Source organism: Ammospiza caudacuta, chromosome 3, assembly GCF_027887145.1.
Source record: "Ammospiza caudacuta isolate bAmmCau1 chromosome 3, bAmmCau1.pri, whole genome shotgun sequence".
In the NCBI taxonomy this organism is placed as follows: domain Eukaryota; kingdom Metazoa; phylum Chordata; class Aves; order Passeriformes; family Passerellidae; genus Ammospiza; species Ammospiza caudacuta.
Window position 1 is genome coordinate 93,122,266 of NC_080595.1, and position 20,393 is coordinate 93,142,658.

General features: G+C 43.9%; 1 protein-coding gene across 1 annotated transcript; it reads left to right on the top strand.

The window, feature by feature from the left end:
- Positions 1 to 1,656: 1,656 nt before the first annotated feature.
- CNR1 (cannabinoid receptor 1) lies at positions 1,657 to 19,723 on the top strand. The gene is made up of 4 exons (XM_058801776.1): positions 1,657 to 1,838; positions 9,001 to 9,093; positions 9,539 to 9,595; positions 14,560 to 19,723. The coding sequence occupies exon 4, from the start codon at positions 14,621 to 14,623 to the stop codon at positions 16,040 to 16,042; it is 1,422 nt and encodes a 473-aa protein (XP_058657759.1). The 5' UTR covers positions 1,657 to 1,838; positions 9,001 to 9,093; positions 9,539 to 9,595; positions 14,560 to 14,620; the 3' UTR covers positions 16,043 to 19,723.
- Positions 19,724 to 20,393: the final 670 nt, after the last annotated feature.

Genomic DNA, 20,393 nt, shown 5'->3' on the forward strand with positions numbered 1-20,393 from the left:
TTTTACTTTCCACCGCTTCCGAATGACCAAACAGATGGACTAATACCAGAAACTCAAGTTGGGCACAAATGAGTTGGCCTTTTTTTTCCTTTCCACTTTTCTCACAGGGAGTGCCATTTGAAATGATCTCCTTTCTTGTTATTTTAACGATTACCATCAGAAAGAGCCAGCGGCTGAAAAATTATTGTCAGTAATTATGATATTGCAGACTCGCTCTGGGACTCGACGCAGGGAAAACATTGGATTGTGCGAATGATGCTGTGCTCTTGAGCAGATGCACTTTGGTGGATGGAGCCTGGAGATTTTGTTGCCTCAGACCGTGGGGGCCCAGCTTGAGAAGCCTTCAGGAGGAAGAGTCACTGTGAGATAGCAGGCACATCTTGAGTTGGACACCCATAAAATACAGCCATGGGAAACCTTTAATCATCACTAGTGAAGAGTTGAGTGTTTTTTTAACCTGATAAACAAGGAGAATCACATATTCCTCCTCTGTACGTGGATGTACCAGTTCAGGTAAATGGTAGATGGACCAGTTAATGTCTTTAGACACCATGTCAAATGATAAATATTTATCATGTTTCAGTATTAATTCGTGTGAAGACAATACATATGTATGACACTGCAGAGGCAGAAACACACGATCAAAGCTAGCTAGATATCACAGTGCTTAGGAACTGGCTGCTGAATAAAGCTCAGCTTTCCAGTTATGCCCATTGCCTGCCCACCTTTGGAGCCATTTCGCCCCCCAGAGATGAGGGAATCCCCATCACTTCTGAGGGCTGCCATGACGGTGGTCGTGTAAGCCCGAAAACACCGAAGGCGGGATTCGGGTAGTGAGAAAAAGGGAAATAAAGTATGTCAAAACCCTGGTGTTCCACAGGAAATACTGGGACGGGGAAAGGACGCCCCACGAGGGCAGCCACAGCCGCCAACCTCCGCAGCCCGCGGGGTGCGCCAGCCCCGCGGCCCCGGGCCGAGAGCGGAGCCGGTCCCCGCTATCCCCGCTATCCCCGCGGTCCCCACGCGGGGCGGGCGGCGGGGCCCGGCCGGGTCCCCGCGGCGGGGATGCGCCGTCCGCCCCCCCGGGCCGGAGGAGGCGCTGCCTTCCACATTGGCTGGGGGCGGGCGCGCCGCCTCCCCGGGCCCGCTCCCCGCGCCCGGCCGGGGGACAGGCGGCGGAGCGCCGGCAGGACGGGGCTCGCGGCCGGGCAGCGCCCACGGCCGGCGGGGCGCGGGGTGGGGCACGGCCCGGAACGGAGCCGCTCTCCGCCGCCCGCCCCCGCGGTGCTCCCCGGTGTTCCCATGTCCCTCCCCCGGGGCGAACTTTGGCCAGCGCCGCCTGTCCGCCCCGGTGCTGCCAGGGCCGGGACAAAAGGCACACACTGACACGTGATGGGCGCCGGGCTTCATAAATGGGACCGGAGCGGGGCGGAAGGCGGGGGGGACGCAGCGGCGGCGTGTGCCGGAGCCACGCCGGGCGCCCGGCGGCTCCCGCGCTGCCTCCCCGCGCCGAGGCGGCGGCGGGCGGAGGCGGCGGAGGAGGGGGCGGGCGGGCGGCACATGGAGCGGCGGCGGCGGCAGGGCGGCGGAGCCCGGCGTGCCGCCTGAGCCGGGCGGGCGAGGGCCGCGGTGGTCGGAGAGGAGGCGCCGAGGGGAGGGAAGCGAAGAAGGGGAGGCAGCCGGGGGGAGAAGTCTCCCACCTCCTCCTTCCCCTCGCCGGCACCGCCTCCTCGGCGCTCCCCAGTGCCGGGGTGCCCGGGTGGGGCGGCGCTCCTGCTCCCTGCCGGGGGTCGGCGCGGCCGGAGCGGGCGGGGAACGCGGCCGGTGCCGTGCGGAGGGTAAGGACGGCGCGGGCGGCGGGGGGGTAGGGGAGGGCGGCGGGTGCCCCCCGGTCGGGGGCCGGGGACCCTTCGTCCTCCTCAAAGTTTGTTGGCGGCGTGGGTGGGAGGGGGTTTTTCGGGGAATGACACCGCCTGCCCCGACGGGCGGAGGGGAGGCGGCTGCCTGCGGAGCATCCATCCCTGCGATCCGCCGCTGCGTCCCGCGGCGAGCGCGACCCACGCTGCGGCGGGGCCGGGGACCGCGCGGGTCTCGCCTGTGCCCTGGGCACGGCCCCGCGCCGCCGCCTCGGGCGAGCTGGAGTAGCCCGGGGGCACCCGGGACCAGCCGGCGGTCCCGGGAGCGCAGTGTGGCTCCGCGAGCCCGGCCGGAGGAGCGGGACCCGGCGGCCGAGGGCAGCCCGACAGCGGGCGGGGTGCGGGCGGCTGGTGGCGTTATGGTTAACACGCGTCTATTCTTCTGTGCGCGGAGCCGGTAGCCTCCCGGGCTCCCACAGGACCTTATCTGACACCGGAGGTTTTTCCTCTCGTCCTGACCCACTGGTGATTTACAGCGGGTAGCATTCAGCCCGGCTTTCCTGTGCACTTTTCCTCTCAAAACTCTCTGTGAGGCTGTGACCGAAATAAAATGCGGTTCGCAATTTTGCGCGCAGTGATGTTCCGTTAAAAAATGTCATTTAGTCGTTCAGCACCCTCAGAATATCAGTTGGGTTTGTTGGTTGGTTGCTTGGTTTGTTTTTGTCTGAAATTTGGAAGTCTGGGGGGGAAGGAGCTGAAAAAGAGTGAGCCTTTTAAACTTCACGCAGCGTTTGTCATGTGAAATCTTCATCTGTTGAGAAATAATTTTGAGTAACCAGATGGGCTTATTTCAAATGGGCATCTTTTTGTCTCAAAGACGTCTGCAAATCTCCATTGAGAATACTCCTGGATGAGGTATGTACCGAGCCTTTGGTAGGAGAGAGCTCATTACTGTGATTGCAGTTTGATTAAGTAAAATGGTGTCAGAAGATGAAGTCCACAGTTTTCCTTCTTTCTCTAAAATTGTTATCACTGTTATTTTCTCTATGGCAGCAAATTATAACATTAAGAGTTTCGGCACATGTCTTTTTTTTTCTTTCAGAAGATAAAGGCTCATATATAACATACAGCCAGATAACAAAATTCCCCCCTGAGTCTCTACTAGGGTTTAAAAAAAAAAAAAAAAACAAACAAAAACAGTGTAGCTTTTTTAACCTGCTAAAGGTGTAGTAATTTTTTTTCCTTTTTTCTTAGATGCATCATGTTGTTTTCATTGTTATTGTTCACCCTTTCTTAAAGGAATATGGCATTCTCTGCTGGGGGTGGCATTGCTGTTAAGGCGAAGAATCAGAGCGCTACTAAATAGATGTTTAATAACAAAATGTACAGCATTGCTAAAATTACTTGGCTGTGCTTAATTATTTTTGTGTTACACCTCATATCAACCACCAGCATGTGTTTTTCCTTCTCAAGAAGAGAAAAACACCCTGTGACTATAGTGACTATGCAGGCAGAGTTTATTAAATCAGTCATAAAAGAAATGAACGTAACATCTTTAAACAGTTCAGAAGATGAATGTGTAATTTCTGATTTGCTTGAGGTTAAAATTAGTTTTGTAGCAACGAGTAACAGCTTTGCTTTATTATCTGTTGGTCATTGGAATAAGAGGCAGAACCATTTGAATAAAACCATTTTAAAGCAGAATTCATAAAAACAATAATTGTTTGACTGAGCCAGCAGGCACCTATTGCCAGAAAGGAAAAAAAAAAGTTGGCTAGGTAAAGAAATTGACTTATTTGCTGAGAATTTAGCTCGTTGACCAGTCTGTGATACCTAAACACACAGGAATGGAATCAAAATACCTATAAAACTAAAGGTGAAGGTGGAAGCAGGTTACAGTATTGCGAGGATGAGCCGGTGGATGCCTTTCATCCTGGCTGTTGTTCTTTGATGAATGATGTGAGCTCAGTTGCATAAAGGACCCCGTTAAAGACTTTCATGCTCTGTTGAAGGACTGACAGGTCCTAGCCAGTGCAAACCTCTCTTTAACTTCCCCTATTACAAGTTTTTGATTGGGCAGCAGAAGTTTAGAAAGAAATAACTTTTTTTTCTTTCTTTTTGAAGCCATTTTTGACTTTCAGCCTTTCATGTGGCTGTCTCTAAATGCTTGCATCCCACTGGGAATTTTGGTGCTGAAAATGCTACACACCAGAGAGGGAGAGCTGACATGGTTTTCTTCTTTATTGAGTTGAGGTGAGGTAGGTGAGGAGACTAAGAATCAAAACTCATGTATTAATTTAGTATTGCCCAAGATTTTTATGAATACATTGCCATTCTTAATGCTGCAGGTCTCATGCACTGTCTTCTGCTCTCTTAGTTTCTCTAATTCTGCATGGTTTAAAGAGAAATTACTGTAACTTCTCAAATGCAAACTTTGTGACCTATCTAGCGACCTACCTAGGCATCTGCAGAATTCATTTTTCTCAATGGTGATTGTTATTAATTTCTTTCCAGATGTCTATTTTGTCTTTATTTGACAGTCCTCATGAAACAGTAAATTATTTTTTTGCTGCAATTTCTGAAATAGTTTAGGCTATGTAACATAATGAATGTTCTACAAAACCACTCATTGACCATTTAGGTGAGAATGTGGAGATTTTTCTCTTCTCTAGCAGCAAATTCGCAGTCTGGTGATGGTTTAAAATTCATACTGTGGGCGACCCTAACACTGGGATTTGGCCAAGTTCAAAGCAGCTATGCAGATGGACACACAAGACAGAAGGCAGAGGGAAATAGACCCTTTTAATCATAACAAGGCTGCTCTTGTTTTCTTATCTGCAGTGGAAATGCATGCAAGTCCCTTGTACCTAAAAGCAAGCTTGCAAATGTGCCTGAATAGACAGCAAGAGCATTTGTTACTAATGCAAAGTTAAAAATGTGACAACCTGTCTTCTCAGTGCTGCTCTGTATGTCTCCATTTCTAGACTGACACTGTACTGCTGCCAAAAGTGCACATGCCATCACTGTTGGTGGGATAAGGATTCCCCCCCAAACTCACACCCTTTGAAAGTGTGTGGCTTTGTTAATGACTGCTGAAACCAGCTATGACCTGTCCTTTTGAAATGCCTGTAAGGACTTCTAAATCAATTTCTTGTTAGAAAGAACTTTTTTTTTCCCCCCTTTTTCCCGAAGGTACCATTGTTGCCCGTGAAAAATGATTGGGTTTGCAACATAAGGTCGGAGCACATTTTATTCTGCCATTTGTGCCTCATGCAGGGGCATTATGGTGGTGCACACCCCAAGCTTGATTCTGCTTCTCTTCAGTAGGAACATCCTTTCTTGGTGAAACTGACCACATCCAAATTACAGACAAAATAGGTATTTCAGTACAGTGTATGACAATGTGATGTTCACTTCTTATACCTTGGCTGGCCTGTTGGTGAAAGTGGATGTTCTCTACAATTCAGATGTTGCATTGTTTGTGTAGATTGAGGCTAGATGGCATCAAATAGTGCCTCATCCTTTGTTAACCTCTTTTATGGCAATTGTGTATTCTTAAGAAAAGATGTGTTTACTCACTACAAAGTACTGAGCAGAAGCGGGTCTGTACTGTCAATTCCCTTTCAGCCCTCGCTGAGTAGTTTCCATCTTTCTGCATTTTAATAAACATTTCAAAGTTTATGTTTAGGATCTTGAGGGGCTCCCACCATCCTGTTCTCCTGAGGACGTGAAACATGGTCTCAGAAATTGCTGCTCTTAGTCAGTTGTGCCTCTGTTTTAAGGAATGCAGCTCTGAAGTCCAGACTATGTACATGCCTGGGATGTTAGGTGACATATGTACACATACATGCAAAATAACTTTTGCAGGATCTCAGTGATAGATATATTATATTTAAATTCTTGCTTTTAGCCAAAAAGGCTGTGTATAAGGGGATTCAGAAGGATGTTCAGCAATCATCTTGCCTATATTTTTAGTACCTACACTTGTCTGCGTGTACTCTAGCACTTGAAATTTAGGTTTATGCGTGACATACTGCAGGGTTTGTGAGACTTCAGTTCTTCCTCTAGGCATGTGATTTTTTTTGTTTATGTCTATTTGTAAGTTTATGCATAGAAGTATACCTATATATATATAAAGTCATAACTCATCCCTCAGTATATTTTAGCTATTTTTCCAAGTCTGATGTAATATTGGTTGGAGTCTCTCCACAATTTGTTGTTCTGCTACTTGGATATCAAATTCTACTGTAATTCTTTTTCACTTCTCCTCTTCCCTCCCTCTCTCCTTTTTTTAAAAAAAGAAAAGCATCTGCATATTTCAAAGACATACACCATTGCCAAGCAATCTGGCGTAGTGGCTTAATATGCTGGCAAATAATTTCACAAGTTATTTGTGTGTGTGAAGGCAGTATATTTGAATATCATTATATTGTGAATGTAACTATGAAGACAGTTATCTGAGCTTGTTTAAATCTTAGGAAAGGCCAGACATCTCCAGAAATAAAAAAATCGTTTTAATTTTTTAATTGGGAGTGTGTATTTTTGTCCTTTGCTAATGCTGGTGGCACGGGACATGGCAGTTGCCAAAAGCCTTTTTGTCCTAGCTTCTGAGCATTGCCAGTACTTGATGGCCTAAAAAGGTCTGCAGGAGAGGCAGACTCTTGAAGACTGAGTTAGAAGGGATGTTGCTTTGCAATGTGTTGCTGGCCTTCTGTGCACTAACATTTGTCATTGACTCTGAACCTCTTTTTCTTTTTTTTTTGGCGTGTTTTTCCATCGTATGGGTCACTCGGTGGCTCCATTTGAGCACTCTCTTCCTTGCCACCTTTGAAGTCCATATCCTGTATGTCATTTTCCTTAAGCAGTTTGATTTTTGTTAATGTCCCTGGCCAAATTTGCTCAGCTAACTTCTCCTGAGTGTCCCCAGCCTGGTCCCAACTGTCAGCGTGGATAATGCTGTCCTTTTCTCTGACCTTACCAAGGATGGCTTCTCAGAGCCCTTTGCATCTTTCTTCATCATTTGAATACAGATCAGAAATGGACTTTCAAAAGAGCAAGTCATTGCCTGCAGAGTGAGCAGTGGATCTGTTCTTTCTTTATGGTGAGATCTGAAAAATCCCACTAGCTTTATCTTTCAGCTTACGGAGGTGTGTCTGAAGTTCGCACAGATCAGAAGAGGAGGGAGGTTTTCTCTCGTGAATTTTCTTCTTCACCTGATCTGCTTTCCTCCAGCCCATCACAAAGGCAATTCTTCACTTTCTCTAAAATCTGTATCGCTGCCTCACTGAGGCACTTCCACTTGGGTCTTCCTTTCTTACGTTTCTCCACTTTGCTCCTATCTTGCCTGGAGATGTCTTATTCCCAGTATAAGGACAGTAGTTATCTTTCCTCTTTCCTAGCAATCCTTACCACACCAATAACTTAACCCACATTACCATTGCTCTCGGCATCTCCTTGCTATCTCATGATTTCTTTAATTAAAACTTGTTACAGCCAGTTTGTTGAGGGGGGATGAGAAGGCAGACATATACTCTATGCAGTTTATGAGAATTCTCCCTGGAGCCTGATGTTTTTGCTATTTTTCTGTCTCTAAACCTTACTCTTTTAATAAAGTTCTTTAATATCTTCTGCTGCAACAAATTTGTGACCTTCTGTGTTCTGTTCTGGCCATTGGATGGAAACTATTTTCTAGGAGAGGTTCTCTCCCTCTCTCTCTTTTCTTCCTAATAAATGTGGTTTTCCTCCAGTTTGATCCTCTAGACATTACATTCTTCTGGAGACCTTTAGCATTTAGCATCCAATGGAGCCGGGTCTTTTATGTCCTGCTCTGTTGTTTCAAATTACTTCTCTCCCTTAAACTACACGTGTACTAAGCTGCCATTTCTTCTAGGTACTTCCAGGAGATTGAGTGTTAACCCCTTATCTCTTTTGCACCTGGCTGGGCTGCTCTGTCTCCATTTAACATTTATGTCAATTCTGCTCAGCAATAAGTGCCTGCACCATTTGACATTAGAGAATGGATAGAGAAAAGGCTGGAAATGAGAGGATTTCGGAATTTTAAAATCTGAGATGAACTCTTTTGTGATGAACTTTGAGAGTTCAAAATTAACCAGTTTCCATTCCAGTTCTCTTCCATTTTCTTTAAGTACCACGGTATTGTATCAAACTTTTCATATTATCTGTCCATTCTTCTTCATTGGAAAAGAAGAATAGAAAGTCCTTTATTGGGAAACCAGTCCTTAAACTCTGATTTTAAGCAAGTAACAAGGTCATGATTGCTTCCTTTCATCTGAGTCTTTCATACTTCAGCAAGATTCCTCATCCTCTTTCAAAATTCTATCTTTAGATGAAATTAAGACAATATGAAGTAAACTGTGAAAGGTCTTTAAATCTACAATTTTACAATAGCCACCTCTGCCTTCCATCCCTTCTCCCAAAAGCTGGGCAGAGCAGGTAGCTCTAGTTTCCTGTTAATATTACCCTGATGGTCCCCTTGGCTGGTTTGTGACTTCAATACTTCATCTTGTCTATAACTTGGTGGGAAATGTGTTGTATAAGGGGTTGTGTTTTACAAGCTGAGGAGTTTTGGGTGACCTCAGGAGTTCTAGAGATTTTTCACAGACAGACAGGGGAGCTGCCCCCACACTTCCTCCTCTGCATCTCTGTGGGAAGCAGGAGGTGCATCCTTGGTTTGCTTAATTCAGAGGAAGGGCTTCAAGCTAAGCTTCTCATCAGGCATGCACCCTGCCTCTTGGAATATCACTTGGTGTCTTTATTTCTGGATGTTTAGCTCTCAATCCAACATGGAACAACTCGAGCAGTTCAGAGATGGGCAGCAGGATGTAGAGGTTGCCAGCATGCTCACCTGGCTCACAGAGAGCAAAGTTCTGGTACTTCCCCCATACCAGAAGGAGCAGGACTTCAGCCTTGCTTTTTGAACCTCTGATATTAGACACATGTACATGCTCTGTCTGTTTGGGATGTAAGGTGCAGCCTCCTTTTCTCTGTACCTGCAAATCACCTGTGCTGAAACTGGTACACACATCTTGCCAACTTTGGACGGAGGAAATAATACTATTCCTTTAAAAGTATTGTCCATCACTGATTAACACCCTGTTTTCCCCCTTGTTTTGTTTTTATTCAGGTTGTCTGCTGCTGGATGCTGGGGGGTGTCACATAGGAGCTATTTGCCCACAAATTGGAACAGTCCAGCCCTTATCCTGCTAGTGTGCAAACGGTATGTTAATTAGCACAAATAACCATGTACATGTGCCTTCTTGCTAATTAAGGTTCAGCTTGCCAAAGATATGATCATGTTACATAAGAACAAAATTGGGTTCATTACTTGCATGCCCTAGTTTACCCCATAGCTGATAGTGGCTTGCTGTATCTAGAAGATAACATCCCTAATTTGCTCCTCTCCTAGTGTCTGTGCTCCTTCCCGATCCCTCACACAGAGAAAATTCTGACTGAAATGAATGCAAGTTTTCCTGAATTAGGAGTGACAGCATATTTGCCATTTTTAGCTAGGAGTAGCACAGTTTTGGAGATGGAGTAGTAAACCAGTAAATAGGATAGGGGTAGCGTTGCCTTCGCATTCTTCTCAGCATGTGTTTTTTCCGTACTTGGTGTTACTGAGTCTGAGAGTGCCATTTCTCAGTCTGCACATTTCTTTCTCTAAGGCTTGGAAACCTTGTTCTGTCCTCGGAGCTGTATTGTCCATCACCATATGGGATAAGGTAATTATTAGCCATATAAATTTTCATTTTATAGGACAGTTCTAATTCTAGAGGCTAACAGTTACCATGGTAGATCTCATTTCTCTCGCAGTTTTACAGCTGACTGCATATGAGTGTAAATTATTGCTGTTTCTCCTGTGGTAGTACTTTGTGGACCCAGTTTGGGAGAAGTCCCACTTATTGGGCGCTCTGCAAACTTATCAGAAGATAATGCTCTTCTCTGAATGTCTTAGAACCTTATAAGGTATAAACAGGTATATAAGGTATAAAGGAATGTGCATTTGTATATTTTTATGCATTCAGAAATTGATCGAATTCTTCCTACTTGTCCTTTAGCCTGTTCTTAATTAAGTATGATTATCATAGAATAAATGTATAGACATGGAGATCAAAATATTTTCTAAAATGGAAGCCAAAAAGCTTTGATTGTGGATTCCCCTTTCTTGTTTTGATTCCTTTTCTTGCAATGTCAACATTTTTGCAGCTATCCGTATCATCATTGTATTGCTCATAATTACTTCTGAGGAAGAGAATAAATACTCACTCCTTCTATTCAGGCTATTAAAATTGCTTTATCAATCATCCTGTTTTGAAAATTATAACAAATTCACCTCTTTTTGTAGACAATGATAAAAACTTTCCAGCTCTCCTGAACAGCAGGAGAAGATAGGTAATAGCATTTTAATGAAGTCATGTTCTTGTTCCCCAAGTGAACTGGTCTTGTGAACCAACAAGAAGTCCAAAGGAGGTATAATTCCCCCTGTTGTCCTTGATGATGAGTTACCAGCCTCTTATGTACTATATATTTTTTATTTTACCTGAAGTGTATTTACATTCTGATATCCAAGCATCTTTTAGCGCTATATGTAACCACACAATGGAGGGCACTAGTAAGGCTTGCCCCTTCAACTCTTCACTAATTCTTTCGCTTTGAAGGCAGAGCCTTACAACTTTGTGTCTCCAACCTTCAGGTGATGTTTAACACCTCGTGTGTTTGATCCCTGGTAGAGTAGGCAGGGAAAAAGGGCCGAAGGAAGTTGGACGCTGCCGCTGCAGACGGCTCAGCCGGGAGTTTGTCAAAGCCACTCCACCTAGTGGCGGTCACTTGGCACAGCTGGGCTGGCAGCGCCCATCAACAGCTGCCGGGTGATGGGAGGACGGACTAAAATAGTGCTCAGCTACGATTGTTCTGCTCTGGTCTTCAAGATAAAAGACCCTTGAAGTTTTTCTCTGTTGTTTAATTCTTATCTGCAATCATAATTCAGTACTTGCTGTGAATTGCATGCAGTTGTGGCAGTACGCGAAACATTTTGAGTGCCAGTGTTGGTGCAGCCTCTCCTTCATATTTAATCAATGTTTCAGTCCTTTTAAAAGCTCTTTTAAAATGAGTGAGGTAGTTGAGCTCATTTACGAAAGGAATGAAGCTGAACGCTTTGAAAATGCAAAGTTGGAAGAGTGGATTCTGGCAGGGCAGGAGAGTTCTTGGCAGGACAGGGAGGCTCTCCCTTACTGCCAGTCTGCCCATAGGGGAGCTTTCTGCAGCACACAGCTGTCACTCCAGCCCCAGGGAGAGAGGATGAACCTGTGTGGAGGACACTTCTTCCCTGTGGAAGCTCTGAGAAGCCAGAGGGGCTCCTGCAATATTTCCTGTGGAGATGGTCATGGCTCTTGGGCAGAACGGGTTTGGGTTGCATTGAAGCCAGCTGCAAAGAGCAGTGTGGCTGCATGGTGTGGGGTGTCTGCTTTCAGGGGTGCTGCCTGCTCACCACTCCAGGTTTGGACAGAAATGCTCAGAGCCAAAATGTGTGTGACACTGGCATTGCTTCTGTCACTGTCTTTTCTTTCTATGTCAAATGGTGCAGCACCTGTGTCCTGATATCTGCAGTGCCAGAGATCCAGTCTTGTTTTCGCCAGACAGCAATGGAAAACATCACTGATCTCTTCAGTGCATTTTAGTAGTGAGCTTATACTGGGATAAACTAGTATCTAAATTAAAATAAATGAATTTCCTGTAAAGTGTAATTCCAGATCAGGCAAATGGTTGTTTTACTGCAACTTTAATAAAAATCAACTGCAGCTTGAATAGGTGCATGCACACATACTGCTAGAAATTTCCAATTAGGATATTCCCAGCAGCAAACAAAACCAAAATTAATGTTAGCAGCATCCCCCAAAGCCTAAACTACACTACTAATGAACTCCCAAGTACTCTGAAAGAAAGCTCTCTTTGCAGAGACAATAAGGTGAAAATTACTGTAATAATCTCAATGTAAAAATACAGAGGAAAAAAAAAAGTCATTGACATTCAAAGTAAGACTTGCCTCTCCTGATCCCATTAACCATGTTGTTAGCATAGCATATGCATGCATAGTGATATTGTCACATAACTCACTGCCACCTTCAAAAGAGCACACAAAAATACATGTTCTTTCATTTGTATTTCAAATAAAGGTACAGGTTGCATGGCGCCTAATTCTGAGAAAGTCTGTACTTGACATGACTCCAGCAGGGATCAGCTACCTCATAACAATTTGTTTGTCTGTCTAGCAGAAGTGCTCAGTTGAATACAATTTATGAAGCTTTCCTCAGACATAATCTTCTCGACATGGGGCTGTGGCTTTACTCATTAAAATGGTTCCTTTCTGTCAAAAGCTTGAATAGTAGAGGATACCACAGCAATCTTTACATATTTATAGAACTACTTTTTTATTTAATATTTTTGGGTAGTTTTCAAATTAATAACACATTCTTCACTTCTGGTTGTAAAAGGGTGTTACAGTGCCAAGCTTAAAGTTGCCAGGCTTCACCCAAAGCAGATTTATCAGCAGAGTCATCTGTGCAGCATGTAACATCTGCAAATTCTCTAGGAACAGCTATAAAACAGAAAAGTACCTTCCATATTAGATGATTGCTGTTCATTTTTAATGTATGCTTCAGTGACATTTCCCTCCTTCACTGCTCACGCCCTCAAAATTAAATTCCTTAATACTGTCTGTCTGTCTAATAATTGTTATTTGCTGAGCAAACTGTGTCTGCAAAAGCTGACTCGGCCAGTATATTTTGTGTGTTGTGTCTTTCCCAGTAAGGGTTGTTTATACTCATACTTTCTTGCAGCATTGGAGTTGCAGTGTCTTCTGAAGGTCTAAGTTCATATATTCCCTTTAATACTCAATGTCCAGGCCTGCTTAATAAAAGGCAAAACTTGAAAGAGCTACGGAAAAAGTCTTGGGTGTTCATATGCTATAAGGGCAGTATAAATATATCAAATATATCAGCCAAGTGATCTCTGCTTCTTTGGAAATGCTCATGATTTCACATATTTTTGAGTACTGCTATTGTTGTAGAGAGGCATTCTTCTTTCCTGTAGTTTTCATGGGAAAAGAGAGCAGTGGTACCTGCTGTGCATGTCTTCTCTTTAGGAGTTGAGGTGATCAGTACTCTGATTTTGGACTAAATAAACTCTTACAGCCTTTCTGAGCATTTATTGTCAGTTGTGTAAAGTGAACAGGTTAGGTCAGTACAAGCCTATGTACTGGCATCTAGGATTTCTTGAGTGCAACAATTTCCTCCACACTAAAAGCAAGAAGAAGCTTGGTTTGCTCCTGTTGCTGATTAATCATCGAGATGTCCCATAGCAGATGTAGAATATTTGTAGCACACAGAAAGAGTGATTCTGGCTCTTATTTGTATTCAGAGCACTCTCATCCATTGAGGTGGTGGAAGGGGGCCCTAAAGCAGATGTTCAATCCATATTCAAGGCATTTTCTATCAGCAAAGTAATATAAAGGAGTACAGCACAACAAGAGCTGTAAGATTTGTGTTATATGTCGATGCATGCTCAGGTGCTGATGGGGTCCTCTCCCAAGGGAACTCCGACCAGGAGTTGTTCCCCACAACTAGTCACCATCCATGAGCAAAGGCTGTACTTGACAGACCTGAGACCACTGGCTACTTGGGTACCTTCTGCTGGGTCCCCCCAGTTTTGGAGGGGACAGAATGTTTTTGAGTGTGTCCTCAGGGGTACAAATCACATTACAATGCTTCTCACAGAAGCAGTAGCTCCTGGTTCCTTTTGCCTGGAATTTTGGCCACGGCTTAAACTTGGTGCCATGTTTATCTAGGCAAACTTGAACCGTCCTGACTGAGGCTTCTGGTGTGCACAGAGCAGATCACTGATTCTCTCAGTGACATAGCACGGCTGTCACCTTTCCTGAAACTGTGGACAGAGCTGGGTAACAGCTGGGTAACCCACCTCCCTCATATTGCACAAATATCCCAGTACCTTAGTTTGCTTACCAGAAGGAAGGAATACAGTAATCTTTGTATATGAGTGTAATGAAACTGTATATTTATTGATCGAATACCTTGCTAATAAGTTTGCAGTAGCAAATTCAGGATGTTAATAGACCTCAGATTGCCATTGCAGGATAATAAGAATATAGAGGCATATTGGGCGAACTGTGAAATCTGGAGTGCATGGCTCTGTCCCTGTCGCCTCTCTGTTGTCAATTTTTCAAAACCCTCTGTGCCTTTTGAAAGAAAAACAAAAAAGGTGGTGACTCACTTTAGTGCTGCTCCTGCAGTGGCTCTTGGTATTATCTAAATGAAGCAAGCCCAAGGAATATTGGTCTGCAAGGTGCTTTGCAATCAGGAGCTGAGAAAAATATCTTTCTGGTGGAGCAGCTCACAAGGTTTTGATGAGAAATGAAAATTTCTTTCCTGTGAAACACTCAATTCCCTGTGCCTCTGTTTTTCATGTTGCTTCTTAGTGTAATTCAGTTTTAGTGAAATCTAGGTGATTTCTCTCTAAGTGCTTAACCCACCCTGATTTCCCACAATGTCAAAGTTAGATCTGCACTGAATACCAGAGAAGGGTTGATTTTGTTTGACACAGTTCAGCTAAGTTGTTCGTGGAGTTTGTCTCCCTGTTTATGTTAATGAAGTCTGATCTTTTCCCCATATAGGACTTCCTCCGATGCATTTTTCCATCCCCCAAGTATCTCTGAAACCAACAAGACTGGGGTTATGAAGTCAATTCTAGATGGCCTCGCAGATACAACCTTCCGAACAATCACGACAGATCTCCTTTACGTGGGCTCCAACGATATCCAGTACGAAGACATGAAAGGTGACATGGCATCCAAGATGGGGTACTACCCCCAAAAGTTCCCCCTTTCTTCCTTCAGGGGTGATCCTTTCCAAGAAAAAATGACTGGAGGAGATGATTCCCTGTTGAGCATTATTCCCTCAGAGCAGGTCAACATCACAGAGTTTTACAACAAGTCCCTGTCCACTTTTAAGGATAATGAGGAGAATATACAGTGCGGGGAGAACTTTATGGATATGGAGTGTTTTATGATCCTGAACCCCAGCCAGCAGCTGGCCATCGCCGTGCTGTCGCTCACCCTGGGCACCTTCACAGTCCTAGAGAACCTCCTCGTCCTGTGCGTCATCCTACACTCCCGAAGCCTCCGGTGCAGACCCTCCTACCATTTCATCGGCAGCCTGGCTGTGGCCGACCTCCTGGGCAGCGTGATTTTTGTCTACAGTTTTGTGGATTTCCATGTTTTCCACCGGAAGGATAGCCCCAACGTCTTCTTGTTCAAACTGGGTGGAGTTACAGCCTCCTTCACCGCCTCCGTAGGTAGCCTTTTCCTCACGGCAATAGACCGGTACATCTCTATACACAGGCCGCTAGCTTATAAAAGGATTGTTACCCGACCAAAGGCTGTCGTAGCATTTTGTGTGATGTGGACCATCGCTATTGTAATAGCCGTTCTTCCTCTGCTCGGCTGGAACTGCAAAAAGCTCAACTCTGTTTGTTCGGACATATTCCCTCTCATCGATGAGACGTACCTGATGTTCTGGATCGGGGTCACCAGCATCCTCTTGTTGTTCATTGTCTATGCCTACATGTACATTTTGTGGAAGGCTCACAGCCACGCTGTTCGCATGCTGCAGCGAGGCACGCAGAAAAGCATAATCATCCAGTCCACGGAGGATGGTAAGGTTCAGATCACTAGGCCTGATCAAACTCGTATGGACATCAGGTTAGCCAAAACCTTGGTCCTTATCCTAGTTGTTTTAATCATATGCTGGGGCCCTCTCCTCGCCATCATGGTGTACGATGTCTTTGGGAAAATGAACAAGCTCATCAAGACTATCTTTGCCTTCTGTAGCATGCTCTGTTTGCTGAATTCAACAGTGAATCCCATCATCTACGCTCTCAGGAGCAAGGACTTGCGACACGCCTTCCGCAGCATGTTCCCCACCTGCGAAGGGACGGCGCAGCCCCTGGATAACAGCATGGAGTCTGACTGCCAGCACAAACACGCCAACAACGCGGGGAACGTGCACAGGGCTGCCGAGAGCTGCATTAAGAGCACAGTTAAGATTGCCAAAGTTACCATGTCTGTCTCCACAGACACAACTGCTGAAGCGTTGTAAGTCAGAGACTTCTTAGTGTTGTGAAAAAAAGGAGTTTAAGTTTAAAAAAATAAAAATTTAAAAAATCAACAACAAAGAAAACCAAACCCATGGCTTAACGTGTTTGTACACTCCTGTAATATTTTTTGGTTTGTCATTGTAAACTGAGCGATGATTGTGTTAAGAGCATTACCATCAGCCAGTTCTTCAGGTTTTACAATTAGGGATTCTAGCTAAATTTTCACAAGTTTTTCTCAAAAGGTGTTTACTGAATAATAATGTTTCCTGAAAGAGGACAGAGAAAATACCAGATTAGCAATCATTCCTTTTGGGTGTGAAGAAGAATTGTGAAACCTAATTGAAAAATAACACGTCCTAAACCAATACCATCAAATAAGAAAAAAAAGCCTTGTAATCATGCTGTTCATTTCAATGTGAAATGTATTTCATGTCTCTAAGTAACAGGAGTTTCTGAATTTTTCCAAAAGCAGCAGTGCTGAGTTTAGAGGTTTTGTAAAACGTGTCGTGTCCTGTGAATTGTGTGCTGTTTTATTATGTGTTATTGATATTTGTCTGATTAAACAAAGTGATAAGGTAGAATTCCGTGGAAATAATGTGAAACGTGATATGTAAACCCCATTGAAAACACTTAGTGTATTTGAAGAATTCCTATGAGACATTTTGGAAATTTTACACTTTTAGTGGTCTTCTGTGGACTTAGAGGAGAGGCTTTGTGTTCTTCTACTAAAATTATTTCCCACTACCCTTTACTTTCATATGCATATGAGACTAACAGCAACAGAGGAATAGAGGAGGAATGTGAGAAAGGAGTGCACTGGTTCAGACTTTTAAATACCACTGCATTTATACAGAAGGATTATTTTTGGTTGCACAGACTACTGCCCTGCTCTTGGGTGTTGCCTGAACACGAGTACTGAAAAGCAAAGGTTCCGGATATTTGGCTCCTTTAATGGGCATCTGGTTTTAAGCCATGTGCTGGTGTTGGACCACTGAAGACAGCATGTGTCAGACTCAATGTGCGATGTTATCACTGTGCAGTCAATGTGTTCTTGAGGTGTGTCACATTCCTGTATCCCAGGTCTAAGCAGATTCAGAGCCTGAGATGCCAAACTCTTGTCTTCACTAAAAGAGGAGGAAATATTGTCAGACTTAGACATTTTCTTATTGTGTGAGTGTGTATATAAATAAATATCTCTGTGTGTGTACGTGTGTGTGCGTGTGTGTGTGTTTAAGTATTCTAACCAGTGTGAATCATGGTAGCATAGCTATGATAGGACACTATAACCAAATGTAACTGTATTTCTTGTTGCACGCTTTGCACACAAATTCTGTTTCTAAAATTGAGTTCTTCCAATTGATTACTGGTGAAAGTACCATATTAAGAACATCTTGATCCACGCCAAAGCGTGTATCCATGTGCTAGAGGAAGCAACCTTTCAGTTGCACTTGAGAATAAAGGGAAATGAGAGGTAGAGAGCATGGAATGAGCCTGCATTGACAAATGCTGCAGCTGATGGTGTTCCTGAAGACTGAGAAAGCCAGGAGTAAATTGTAGTTTGTTTTAAAGTTGTGAGTTCATTCAAATCTGATAGCTTGCATTGAGGTGTGTTTCTCTGAAACCACTGACAAGGTTTGACACTACCAGGAAGAAGTTACTGAAGGAAAATAGTGACTCTGTTCCGTGATGGGACAGTTTCTGCAGCTGGGACTGTCACAAGGAACATGCTACCAGATAGCCTTTGCAGCATGGATATTCTGTGGTTCTGTTCTGAGTCATAAGGTCTGGGATCCTCTACACTGCTGCCATGGTTTTTCAGACTGTTTTTTCATCCTGCTGTCTGATTTCTACCAAAATAGCTGAAAATGCAGCTTAGTCCTTTAGCTGCCTGGCACTTACTGCAGCAGGGATGACTTCCTCTCTGGCACAGGGCAAGTGGAGTCAAGTCCAGACTGCCCTGCCACCCATCCTTGTGCTTAAGTAGGGAGAGAGAGGGGGCAACAGCCCCGGGTCTCTGGCTCCCTTAGTGCAGGCCAGAGCATGTGGCTGAACAAACACCCAGCTCCTTTCAGCCACTGGCTCTGTGGGGGTGCACGTAGCTCCAAGTTTAGGCTTGGTGAGGGATGGCATCTCCTTAAGATAAGATTGGACCAGGTGAGGTGCTGAGCAACAGCTGGGAGAGACAGGGGTACTTTCCTCCTCCACCCACCTCCCCTGCAGCTTGCCTGTGTGATGGGACAGGGCACTACTGTGCTCTCAAGGGGCCCACTGCAGTCAGCCAAAACCAGTGGATTGCAGAGGATTCCCTGAGGATATCAAGTCCTTCTGAAAGATCTTTCTTATGTCTAGGTCTAGTCCATCCTAAAGCAGTCCTCTTGGAGGAGTGGGGGAAAGCCCATTTGAAATGTTAAGAGTATTTTAAGAGCCATTTTTGAAACTGTCTTCTTGTGAATTAAATGCAAACTTTGTGGAATTTTGTTGTGCATTCAAGTTCTAAATTTTACGATAAATCATGGGACAATGGGGCTGTCTTGGCACTTAACTTGGTGCTTACTGATATAATAAGAAATAGCATCCTGTGAAATGTTATCGTCTGTCATCAGTATCTTCATTTGCATAATGAGTTTTTCTAAAGCTCTGGGAAGTGCATCGGTTCACTTAGAACCATTTATTAAAGAGTTGGCAACAATTTCCTTACATGTTGCACACTAAGTAGAACTATTCTTTCATTAGAAAAATCTGCTGCCGTTCTGAGATAAGCTGTACTTATACTTCAGCTTTAGGTATTCCTAATTTGCAGTTGGCTACCTTCACTTAGTGATAGCACAGCCAAATGATACTGTGTTCCACAGCCACCCACACCATTGTAATCATCATCATCATCATCCACCCACCACCTCTAGTTGCAGTTACGTGTGTGTGTACCAATTCCAAGTGTCACGTATCTACCAAGAAGACCATCTATGTCACACGTGTGCAGAGTTAGATTCTCGACAGTCTAATTGTATATTTGTATGATACAATCTCCTCAGTGCTGTGCAATCACTATCCACATCTTGCACTGGCCTTTCGATGAAAATTTTAGTGTGTCTGTTGTGAGATTGACAGCGCGTTCTACCTGCTGTTATTGGGCTGAATGTATGTAAATAAGTAATTTAAAAAAAAAAAAGTCATCTGTACAAGCAGTGGCCTAAAAAGTCTGTAATTGTGGACTAGGAAAATTGTTGAAGTTGCTGTGACATCTCAAATACTACCTTTGAATAAACTGTTTACAGGGTCTCTTGGGATGCTGTTTCACAGTGAAAGGAGAATTTTTCCTTGTGATAATATGAGGTAAAGAAATCAGATTACCTGAGATTTTTATTTCCAGTGTTTCGAAGTGGAGAACATAACTCTTTATTGTCTGTAAATCTAACATTATTACTTCCTCTTAGAAGAATATTGTATCATTAGATGTTTGTTTGAGCTGGTAACATTTTTGCAAATGTTGCAATATTTTTCATTAGCAACCTGTATAATAGTTTGTACACAAGTACTGTTCAGATTGTCATGAAAAGTAGCTTTGACCATTTACTTACCAGTAGCAGAATAGTATTTCTGTAAGATTTCCAGTGTATTCCTACCATATCATATTTTATTTCTATAATGTAATTAAACTGTTATTTATTCATGGAGAAAAAGTATTCCTCTGCTTTCTTGTTTTCCAAATTTTGAGATAACTGAGGAAGCCACATGATGATGCTGCCTCATCCCACAATGGCGCTCTACGTTTTGTTTATAAGTTTGTCTGTCAGATTCTGAAACAACTGCTTAAACAACTTGACAACAGGTTGTCAAGCTTTGTGGGTTTTAATTTTACATTGATGTGTTTGAAGGAGGAGGTAGATCATATATTTTATATTTGTGTATCCAGTACTATGGAGACAAGAGAAATGACAGTTCAAACTTCATCTCCTGTTCCATTATGTAGGCAATTTCCCCTTTCCTCAGTATTAGCCAAAATGCAATAAATTCCTTTTGCCTTCCTCAGATTAATGTTAGCTCAAAGATGTCACATTTAGACAAACCCCTGTACTTCTGAAAAACAAAACACAAAAGAACAGAAGAAAGGAATACAAATTAAAATAGTGCTGCCAGCAGCAGTGGTGACCTAAATGAGTTATTGGGGGTTGCAAATATAATCAAAGATTGGAGATAAACAAAGAGTTATTCTAGTTTTGGCCGCTGCCAGTGGGGACAGAGTTGATGGGTGTAGGGAGTGGATGATGAAGTGGCCCAGGAGGGATTCATTGAAGCTGTGCAGGCTCAGCCGTGCCACTGCCTCTGAATCACATTAGAGTGCTCCCACTGCTG

Bases quoted from the DNA above. Each gene is read 5' to 3' on its own strand.
- CNR1 (XM_058801776.1), top strand. From the start codon at position 14,621: ATGAAGTCAATTCTAGATGGCCTCGCAGATACAACCTTCCGAACAATC.